The following is an 11,864-nucleotide window of genomic DNA, read 5'->3' on the forward strand; positions in this document are numbered from 1 at the left end:
TCTTGATGAGATGGTCTGTTAATGGTCAGGCTGCTGATCATTATTTTAGCAGATTACTGGCACACTGTCTTATGTTGCATTTCACCTAATTATTATTTGTAGATATTGTGCTTGTAACAAATTGCAGGTTTGTGGCAATTTGTTAAAATACGCTGAGTCCAGTAAGTAAGTCTAATGGCACCACTTTTCTTAATAGGATGTGCTCACGTTTCGTCTCTGTGGCACAATTTTGATAATTCTCACAATATTTTAAACTTTTAATCAGTAATCTTTGATATTACTATTGTAATTGTTTTGGGGTGCTGCAAACCATGTGAATATAAGATGTTAAACTTAATCAGTAAATTGCCTGTATACCTTGACTATTCCCACCCACTGGCATCCCATTTTTCTCTCTCTTTCTCTCCTTGGGTCTCCAACTTCCTTGTGTCTTAAAAATCTTAAAATTAGAACAGTTAATAACCCTGCAATGGACTCCAAGCATTCAAATTCGAGGAATCACTTTCTTTAGCTAGAAATAATTAGTGGGGAAGGCATGTCAAAAGCAAAGACAAGCCAAAAGTTTCACCTCTGTGTCAAATAGGTAGCTTGGTTGTGAATGTGAAGGAAAAGTTCTCCAGGGAAATTAAGACTTTTATAGATAGAGAGAAGAAGTCAATGTGTGGGTACAAAACTTCAAAGGCCAGGCTGATTCTCTTGTTAGGGAAAATGCAGCCAATGACTTGAAGTTGAAGCCAATTCTCATTCATTATTCCAAAGATCCTAGAATTATCCTAAGAATTATACTAAATCTACTCTTCCTGTGCTCCCCAAATGGAATAACCAAAAATAGGGGAATGGCACTTTATGTGTACAACATGGTTTATGAATATTTTGAGCACACTGTTGAGAGCCGCTTACAATATAAAGATTCATCTCAAAATATTACTGCTCATTGACAATTCATCTGGTCACCCAAGAGTTCTGATGGAGATGTGCTATGACATTAATATTTTCATGCCTGCTAACCCAATATCCATTTGGCAGACCATGGATCAGGGGGTAAGTTAAAGTCACAAGTCTTCTTGTAAAAATACATTGTGTAAAATTATAGCTGCCATACCTAGTAATTCTGGGAAAATTAAACTGAAAACTTTCTGGAAAGGAACCACCATTCTAGATGCTATTAAGAGCATTTGTGATTCATAAGAAAAGGTCAAAATATCAATATTAATAGGGGTGTGGAAGAAGTTGGTTCCAACGTTCATGGATGACTTTGAGGGATCCAAAACTTCAGTGGATGAAGTAACTGCAGATGTCATGAATATAGCAAGAGAACTAGAATTAGAAGTGGAGCTTGAAAATGTTACTGTATTACCGCATTTTCATGATAAAACTTTACTGGTTGGAGAGTTGCTTCTTGTGCATGAGAAAAAAACCTGATTTCTTAAAGATGGATTCCATTCCTGGTGAAGATGCTGTGAACATGGTTGAAGTGACAACAAAGGATTTAGAGTATTACAGAAACTGAGTTGATAAAGCTGTGGCAGTTTTGAGAGGACTGACTATAATTTTGAAAGAAGTTCTAGTATGGCTAAAATGCTGGCAAAAAGTGTCAGGTTCTGTAGGGAAATTTTTCTTGAAAGGAAGAATCAACTTGATTGTGGTCTTATGCTAAGAAATAACCACAGTCACCCTGTCCTTCATTACCACCACCCTGCTCAGTCAGCAGCTGTCAATGTTGAGGTGAGCCCCTCCACAAACTGATGACTCGGATGATTACCAGCAAGTTCAGAAAGAGTTTAAAGTTAAGATGTTACAGTTTTAGACATAATGCTATTGCAGAGCTGGCTGTGGTAGCTCAGGCCTATAATCCCAGCACTTGAGAGTTTGAGACAGAAGGATCACAAGTTTGAGGTCAGCTTGGACTACATGGTAAGACCCTGTCTCAAAACAAAACAAAACAGAGCAAAGCAAAAACAAATGCTATTGCACACTTGAAAGGCTATAGGTATAGTGGAAAAATAACTTTTTATGCACTGGGAAGCCAAAAATTTCATATGACTTGCCATATTGTATAATTTGCTGTATCCCAGTGGTCTGGAATTGAATTCATGATATCTACAAAGTGTGCCTCTATACCGCAATACTTAATGTTATGATACATAGTATATGTTTTGTGGTGTATCTTATAGTGAATTGTTTTATCTGGCATTTGCTCCTTCTTCCTCATTCAGCTTCTTTGTAATTATGAAATCTAATAATTATGTGTAAACAAAGAGTCAAATAGCAGTTCAGATTGCTGCATGAATTCTAGTTTATAGATTTTGGCCCCATTTTTCTTGGTCACTAAAGCCATTAGATTTGTCAGCCATATTTCTAGAGACTAGAGATGCTATTTGCTGTGTATTCATGCATGCTCTTTTTAAAATTTTTTTCCTGGATAAGGTTCGATAGCATTTTTGTTTTGTTTTATTTTTCCTTTCAGTAACTGCCCAGTTTTGCTCATAAAACTTTAACTTTTCATTTCATAGGTATTAAAAAATGTTCTGCACAGATAGCCTAAAAAAAGCTAATGGTGACAGTTCTTCTTGGTCCCCTTTTTCTCCTGCATAGCTTTTCACACACCCGTAATGATGTATGAAAAGAGGAACACAAGCAGCTTCCTGGTATGCAGTATGCCAAGTGTTTATCCTCGTCCACATATCACATGGAAAAGGGACAACACTTTTGTCCCTGAAAGCAAAACTGAAGAAATTGGATATTTGGGTCCTTTTCATATCAACAGTACAATAAATATTACAGAATCAAATTCATCTTATGAATGTGCTATTGAAAATTCATTGCTGAATCAAACGTGGATAGGACGATGGACACTAGCAGGTAGGCTCCTTAGGACTTTCTGTGTACAAGTACTATGTCAGAGGCTGGGAGGTACTGGGGATTGATCTACAAAGAAAGAAAGGAAGAAAATCCTCCTGTGGCAGTGCTAATCCTTATGGGCTGAATTACCAGCAGTCATTTTTAATTCTAAGCATTAGTTCCCCACTGAAAAATTGAAGTAATTCACGTCTATCCAGGTGTTTAAGAATTGAGTGAAAATATCTGTGAAATGTAAAGCAGCAAATCTATCCTTGCATATTACTGTATTTCTCTGTGGTCCTTCCTCCAAACAGGATTTTCTACCTGCAGTACACTTTATAGTGCAAAGTCAGAGGAGAAGAAAACAATACTTATCTCTATGCAGATCACAACCTCTGATTCTCTCCAACTATACAACAAATTAACTAAAATTTAACCATTATTATTGCTTGTGGCTTAGCCCCTTTATGTAGTATGTCAATTAATCTTTACTCAACACCTTTATCCCAGGATAATCAGTTTTTTTACCCACCTCCTTTTTAATTACTTGAACAAACCCAAACTCTGTACCTCTAACCTATTTAAGAAAATGTCAAATGGAAAAGAATGTAATTTGACACCTCCCTATCCAATTCCAAGGGAAGTGATTGTTTTATATTTGTTAGAAGCATAGCAAAACTTTTCTGTAAATATCCTTTATATGGAAAAGCAGAGATTGTCAACTCTTTTTTAGCTTTCCCTTCAACGGGGTTTTACATTCTCAAAATACAGAAATAGCAAGTGATTCACCACCTTTGGCTGATTCTACTGTTAAATACATGGTCACTTGATGCTCATTTGCCATTAACTAGGCAGCAATAGAAAGATGGGAAAGGGTGGAAAATGTTAATATTCTAAATATTTTCTTTGGAAAATAGCCATTTCTCAGGATTACTCAGAACTGAGTATCCTGAAGCACCAATATTTCCTTCAACTCAATACTGTTTTGTTTTGTTAAGGATCTACAAAACAAGTTTTATCACTTTCAGATTGCAACTTAATGGGGACTCACACTTATTTCTGGATCCACAGCGTCTAGGACAAATACATATTAATAAATCCAAACTGGGAATGTAGCATACAAAAGGAGTGATTAATTCTGTTCACTATGGTTGGGCATGAATGGGGTTGTTATAGAATATATGCTTAAGGAATTTGTATACTGGTAGAATTTTAAAAGTTATAGGAGGCCTACAGAGACTGTAGGCATTGCAGGTAAAAATCACAGAGAAGTAAAATTAGCTGGATTTTTGGAAGTAGAAAGTGGTTGAGGCAAAAAACAGATGAAAGAGCTTCCACACTTTTCTAAGGAGATTGAAATGGGTTCTGGATATAGGGCAGAACCAAAGAAGGATTTGAAACATCAGAGAGATCCTGGATTTTCATTTTAGAAGTTTTGATGTGGCATCAGTCTCCTGTGGATAGACTGTAAAGTAGGTGTGTCTGGAACCAGACAGAATAAACTATGGAAGACCATAGAGGTCAGCCTACAGAAAGATATAGAATAGGAAGGACAAGATGGATCTGGAGCTACAGGGGCAGGCTGAGAATATCCTGCAGAGTCTCTCTTCTAAGACAGCTCAGGTACTGTATACAATTGGAAGTACATGATTTATGTGCAGGAAAAGAGGCTTTATCTGGATATAGAGAGAAGTGTTTGATACCATAAAAGTAAGAGAGACCAGTGCGGAGTATGTAGAGTAACAGGAAGGGAGCCCTGAGGAGCAACAGTATTTGAAGGTCATTAGAATAACTGTGAATTAAAAGCATATTAACAGGTAACACCATTCCAGAGTGCTACTGTCAGGTTGCAGGAGTTAAAAATCCAGGCGCATTACCTCCATAGCTGGCCCTGGCTTAGTCCTCCTTGAAGTCCTAAACCAACTTTTGGTGGGAAACTGAAACCATTCCAGTATTTTCTTTTATGAAACTCTACAGCACAACTACCTAATCATTGTTCAAAACAGTATTTCTAAAGATATCAATAATCATTTTCATTTCTTCCTAAGTGTAACTTGGAAAATTCATTTGACAATTTTATCTTCATTGATATTTCCTTTCCTGTTCTGTTGTTAGATGGCTTTTACAAAATGCAAAGTGAACAGATTTCACTTTCATGTCAAGTTATCATCAGTTCTCTTCTACAAAATCAAGACTTCAGTGTCACTTGGTCCAGAGTAGAAAGTCAGACTTCCCATGACTTGGCTTGGTATCTGAGCTCCTCACAAAATACAATAATTAATGAACCTCGATTCTCATGGAACAAAGAGCTGGTAAATCAGAGTGACTTCTCTATGACTTTGACAGATCTTACTCCTTCAGATAGTGGGGAATATTTGTGCATTGTTTCTTCAAGCAAATATACTTTACTCACCATCCACAGATTGCATGTAGGTAAGTTACAAGTGGCATTGGATAATGGGTTTGGCTATAGCAGTAGAAGTTTGTGACTATCAAAAAGGGAAGCTAGGTTGACTTTTAAAGAATACTTTAGTATTTCTCAAAATAGCTACAGGGATATTTTTCGTCAGGATGGTGGACAACTCTCCGTCCTTTGATCCCACAAAAGTTTTATATCAAAAAACTATTTCCACAAGTTTTCCTTTTCATGGTTTCAGAACTTCAGAAATGGAGGGAAACCCACTATGGGCTGAGCATCTTCAACTCCTGTTCACTGCTCTGCTTAATATGTACTTTAGGAATAAGGTTTGGGAGCTGACGCTGTAGGCACAGTGAGGAGTTAGGACTGAGGTCTGGATAGATGCTGGAAAACACAGCATTGTTTGTTAACGTGCATGTAATAGTCACCACAGTACATTTCACATACAAAATGTATGCTTAATTCAGCTCAATTTTTACCATGAACAACACCAAAATTCATTATTTGTTATGCTTGTAGTTTATTAACCAGAGAGTTATGGAATGTGTACCATAAAGTTAGCTCTCTAGGTGAGCTGTTTGGTCTCTTTATCCTTAAGATATCAACTTGGCCTCCTGGGAGACTCTTGCAGCTCTCTTTCTTTCCTTAATAAAGACATTTGAGTCAGTAGAACATATGTTTTAGGAATTTTTTCATCATTCTAGTAATAAAAATTACAAGGAATAACAGATTTGAACAGATTTCATGACTCTATGTAGTGAGATTGGCGATGAGAGCACAGATTTGTCCTTGGGTTATGTGGTCTTCAAACAGAAGCTTCTAGACACTGGTGATAACATTCCCTTTGCAGAGGTGCCACTTTAATGGTACAGAATGAAAAACTAAGGATGCATCCAAAGCTCCTACTTCTCTCCAAAATAAGAGTGTCAATTTTATGTAAAATACAGTTAAGCCTATATTTTATTTTTTAAATCCATTGCTTCATTTTGTAGTGTAGAAAAATAATCAGGAAGAATCTGTCTGAAAACCACACACACTCCTTTTACCTAACCAGAGATCTAGTTTTCAGTTCACACTTTAACAGAGTTCCATCTCTGTTAAAGAAAAGAGGCTTTCATAACCTCTCCTTCTCAAGTAAATCCTGGCCACGAGGCTTGTAACAAGAGCCACCCCTTCTGGACAGAGGAGAGGGTGAAGAGTTGTGGTACCACACACATTAGCCTTTCAAGGAAACTTAGTTTTCTATTCTAAATTGCAATTTTCCATTTTTTGCCTATTCTAAATTGCAATTTTCCATTTTTTGCCTTGCTGGGAGATACCACAGCATATGAAAAGGAAGCCCAGTCTGGGGGTGCTTAGGATTGCTAGTTTAGATTTTCTCAATAATAGTTGCATTGAAGTAAATGGTTTAATAATCCTTTCTAAATTTTGTCACTGAATTAATATGCATTTTTGAGGGTATCTCCTTACTGTTTTAGGAATTGAGGGTCACAGATAAAATAAGAAGAAGCAAGACCATGCAGTATTTTCTTCAGGAGGGAAAAATGTTTATGGAAACACTTTAGAAAGTCACTCTAACATCTCTACTTAATCTCTCCTTCTTTAAAAGAGAGTAGAATTTCACAATGACACAAATAGGAGTCATTAATTTATTAATTAATAACAGTATGTTCATACAAACTGATGTCTGTTATGTAAATAGATATTCATTTTAAAGAATAACTCATAACCATGTTCCACTCTGAATTAGCCTTTGTGCTCTAATAATTCTTACTGCATGATAGAATATTGATCACAAGATTATCAGAGTCTGACTTTGGTAATCTAACATTTCTGCATTTCTGCCTTCAGGAATCCCTACTTCCTTTAACACTAATTACAATTCTAGTCCAGACCAAGATGTGAGAAGTTCAGGCTCCTCTGGTTTTTCCTGAGGGAGCTCCAAGCACTATTAACCCAGTGATCACCTGTTGTTTCTAGTATCACCTTGAACTTATCCCTGTTCCCCTAGGACAAACCACTGGTAGAGTGCACTTTTCCTTCATGGTTTAAGTCACTACTGGACTGCAAGTTTTCCCTATACTTGGCTGAGACTAATTCATAGATCCAATTTTTCATTTCTAAAAATATGTTAATCCTCTTATTACAATAAAAATAATAGAAACTTAAAATCCAGAATAGACTCATTGTCTTTCAAGTTTTTAGACTCTTCTCAACTGAATGCCAGCTTGACTAAGTCCCAGACTGGTTAATAGCACAGTGTCTATAGGTTCTCCATAACATAGACACTGAGAATGGGGGAAATTTATGCTTACAGAAAACTCTCCCATCCAGTCTAGACTCTTGGCTTTGTTTTAAACGGCTTTTGCATTACATGAAGTGTTTTCATATGAATTCTGCCTCCTGTCTGGCATGCAGAAATAACTAGATTTAAAAATAGTAAACATCCTTTACACCTACCCACCTACCTACAATTTTTCTTTTCTTATTTGGTAAATTTTCCTTCAATTCACAGACTTTGTTTCTTTGTTTTATTTAGGACTACGACATGGAATAGCTCTTTGGATAATAATTGTTTCAACTGTTTCAATTTTGCTTTTACTGATTTTGTCTATTATATGTATATCACAAAGATGCTCCAATGTCAGCAGAGGTAATATGGAGAATTTGGCTCTACCCTTGGGAGTTCCATGTCTTGTGTATTAAAGATAATATAGAAACACACACCTATGCTGCTGCTATATATGTAAATGGATGTTAGAATCACTTGTAAAATTTCTCAAAATCCTGAAAATGTTCCTGCATTTTCTCCTAACTATGCTACTTCTAAAAATTTATCTTGAGCAAATGATCAGAGGCACATCAAAATATATACAAAGCATTTCACTGTAGTCATTTCCAGTTTACCTACTATTTTCAATCACTAATAGAGGAATTAGTTTAATTAATTGAAAATCACTGGTGTCTTTTCTCAAATAAATTAATTTGGCTTAAATTATAAACAGAATAATCTAATCACCCTGAACTGAAAAATAACTGGAAGGGAATAAGAGAAATCTTTGAAAAGTTGTCTTTGTAGCAATTAGGCCATTGGTTCCCCCATCCTCACACCTCACCTAGGTATTTCTTTCAGTTCCTGGGCTTCATTGTCTCCTACTCTGAGCTTATTTTATGGTCAGTGCTTTCCAAACTGCAATATCCTTATGGACTGTTTTATTTTACTTATTGGAAAAATTTTTCTAAATTTTATATAACAAACTTATATTCCTTATAGTAATTTAAAATAACTGAAGATGCTATGGTCACAAGACTCCTTAAAATACTTTACATTAGTGAATACATTCTTAGCTGGAAGGAATATGGACAAAACTGAAATCTGAATTATCTCCATATTTGATTTCCACATTCCAAGAAATAGAATTTTTTCAAAATATTTCTTTCAAAATTAAATAAAATCCAGGAATTTTGCTCAAGTGCCAAATAGACATGTACAGCAGGTTTATGTGACCATCTCACATCTCAGCACCCTAGACCCCCAGAAACTCTCCCTCATTTCTCACTCCCCTGCAAAGATCCTGGGTTTTCAGAGAGGTTGTGATCGATCCCATGTCCTTTCCATGTGTTCCTTGGGTTTATATTTGCCTGTTGCCCCCCACTGAAGTTAGGTAATTTGGGTTACAGAGAACCCATTACTGAGAATAAAATTTTAACAGTGACAAGGAAGAAGAGTTCACCCATTCTGACCCTGTGACCATTTGTACTAATAGGCAGGCTGGTCCCCTTACTTATTACTCCTATCCCTCAATTGGTCAGAAACAGAAAGAGATGGAAGGTCCTAGGTAGTCTGGCTTGTCCCCAAACATAGCCCCTGACCTAATGTATTGATGCTTGGAATTAGACTAGGTTAAAAGAGGGGTGCCATATACTGCTCAAGAATGAGTTTTTACATTGGGAGTCTGCCTAAGTCAGGTCCCAACATGAAACATGTGAAACAATCAAAACTGTATAAACAAAGCACAGAGGAAAATGTATTCTCCTAGAGTTACCCATACTTGAATCACAAGCAAACCTACACTTGAGGTGACAGGAAAGGAAGCAGTTCCCAAAACTGGAAGGACACATAATGAAAATATCACTGCCTTGTTGGAGACCTTCAGTGAAAGGACACAGCCAGACCAAGGCAACCTTACAGGAAAGGAGTTGGGAGAATGAATACCTGATTTAACTCTTCCTTCTCTCTAATCTCCAACTCAAGTAGAAGGAACAGATGCTGTGCTGATGGAACCCAATCCAGTCTGGTTCCTGAAGAGCAGTTAGAAGACCTGAGCAGAAACTATGTCAGGATTTTGGCCAGTTAATAAAATTAAAAAAAAAAATAGTGTTCTATGGTTCTGCAGTTAGGTGGGCTGAAAATATATTTGGTGCTATTATACTAAATCCCACAAAACCTAGCTTAGTCTACCTCCCGGTCCCTGGCTATAGTTTCATACCCTGTGGCTCGTAACTTTTGTTTTTGGATTCCTTTTTTCTATTATTTAAAGTGCCGTCTGTCTAAGATATGTATAAAAGGGTAAGATTTTACAAGGCCAGAAAGAAAACTTCCCTTGAGAAATGGCATTCTGTCCTTTGTTCCCTCACCGCCACTCTCAGCCCCTCCCTAGCCACGACTTTCCCATTGTTAGTGGCTGGTGGAAACCTTGTCAACAACTCTAGAGAGAAAAATGTTGTGGATCTGCGGCCTGTGTTTATTGAACCTGAATCAATCCTAAGAATTCATTGCTGTTTCTGATGCCATGTTTGTATAGTGAATGCATTTTTAATGTTGCTTGTTGGAATAAAGATCTGAAAAGGGAAATAACTAAGGTGATTCTCATAACATAATTACATTGAGATAGGAAAAAGAGAGCATTTGAATTTTTGCAAAGAGAATTTTTTTGTTCTCTTTTTTTCTGTGTAGGAATATGTTGTATCTGTCATGATGAGAGACTTGGCAATGGTGCTAACCCAGAGGAAAACTTGGTAAGGTATCATTTTCTTTATTAAACTCCTTACAGGATAAAGATGCTATCATATAAAGGAATTGAAGTTTTTACTAATTTTCATATCATCATATAATACTTAGAAAAAGGTAGGAAGGGTCAAAGGACAATATAGCAGAAAAAGCTTGGCACCTGTGGCTCATGCCTGTAATCTTAGCTACTCAGGGGGCAGACATCAGGAGGATCATGGTTTGAAGCCAGCCAGGGAAAATAGTTCATGAGACCCTATCTTGAAAAACTGTTCATAAAAATAGAACTGGTAGAGTGGCTCAAGGTGAAGGCCTTGAGTTCAAGCCCCAGTACTACACACACACACACACACACACACAAACACACACACACAAAGAAATATGGAATTGTACTGAAGTGGAAAGAAACACAGACACAGTTAAAATGGAGAAAAGAAAACTATAGTTTCTACCCAGATTCAGATTGCTGACCTTCCATTCTCTTCCAGCCACTTCTAGGTCCCTTGATAACCAATAATTCACAAAAAAGTGTAGTTTGATTGCATATTTCATTTTTACTGCATACATTTTATTACTTGTATGTTCCACTAATCAGAATATAAATAAAGGCTGGAAATGAGGTAAACTTGTTTTTCTACTGCAGAAACCCAAGAACATCTAGCAGGCAGATTAAAACAAACAGATATGACTCGACTCAGACTGTGTAGCAACTTATTTTATAACTGTCTCATAAATCTATGAATACAAAAATCATCATAAGTGTTAGGTTAAAGCACCTCATCCCATTTTTCTCACTCCTGAACCACTACTATCATAAAATACTTAAAAATGGTTATTCTGACTTGAACAAGACTTATCCATTTTTTTTTTTTGTTATAGTCTTTTGTAGAACAACAGACTTATCATCTATTTTTTTTGTTCTAGACTTTGAAAACTTCAGCAGTCAGGAAATGAAGAGAGACTGACAAGCTTCCTTAGTATCCACTGATGTCATCTCATCTTTCGTCACTGCAATCCCAGGCAATGGCTTGTCAGATTTGACAGTTCTACCAAAGCAAAAACTTAACCACTCTCTTTACCAGTGGTTTGAACAAATTTATATATTAAAAACATAATTGCTAATTCAAAAGTGTTGAGAAATGGGACCTAATAAGGTAATTATGCCATAAGTGGTCTACCTACACTGCTCTCCTAAAAGTGATTTTGGCCCTGTCTCACCCTTTTGCCATCTACAATGGGATGATCAAAAAGGCTCTCACCAGATGACAACTCCTTTATATTAGACTCCCCAAACTCCACAACTGTAAGAAATAAAGTCTTTTCTTTAAAAATTACCCACAGTCAGGAATTCTATTATAGTAGCAAAAAACAGATGAAGACATCCAGTATTATATTCATTCTTTAACGCATAAGCATCATTCACTGGCCTGCCACCTGCATTAAGATGACAAATGCCTGGATTTGAAAGATTCCAATTCAACTTAGGAAGTAATTGTCTCATCAGCTTACATTCCTGTCGCTGTCAGCCCAAGAGGCTGTAGTGAGTTTCTACCAAGAACTCAGAAGAATTGTACTACTGGGAGCTGATTCAAAATC

The 11,864-nt window shown here is 36.6% G+C and overlaps 1 protein-coding gene across 7 annotated transcripts in view; it reads left to right on the forward strand.

The window, feature by feature from the left end:
- Positions 1 to 11,602, forward strand: part of Hhla2 (HHLA2 member of B7 family) — a 63,169-nt gene extending 51,567 nt beyond the window's left edge. For 6 of the 7 annotated variants that reach the window (XM_074072369.1, XM_074072368.1, XM_074072372.1 and 3 more), the window contains 5 exons: positions 2,596 to 2,862; positions 4,957 to 5,274; positions 7,800 to 7,913; positions 10,218 to 10,279; positions 11,193 to 11,602. In XM_074072369.1, the coding sequence (XP_073928470.1) occupies positions 2,596 to 2,862; positions 4,957 to 5,274; positions 7,800 to 7,913; positions 10,218 to 10,279; positions 11,193 to 11,222 (791 nt within the window). In that variant the 3' untranslated portion in view covers positions 11,223 to 11,602. The remainder of the gene's footprint in view (positions 1 to 2,595; positions 2,863 to 4,956; positions 5,275 to 7,799; positions 7,914 to 10,217; positions 10,280 to 11,192) is intronic. The other variant, XM_074072375.1, reaches the window with a different exon arrangement.
- Positions 11,603 to 11,864: the final 262 nt, after the last annotated feature.

This window comes from Castor canadensis, chromosome 5 (assembly GCF_047511655.1).
Source record: "Castor canadensis chromosome 5, mCasCan1.hap1v2, whole genome shotgun sequence".
NCBI lineage: Eukaryota > Metazoa > Chordata > Mammalia > Rodentia > Castoridae > Castor > Castor canadensis.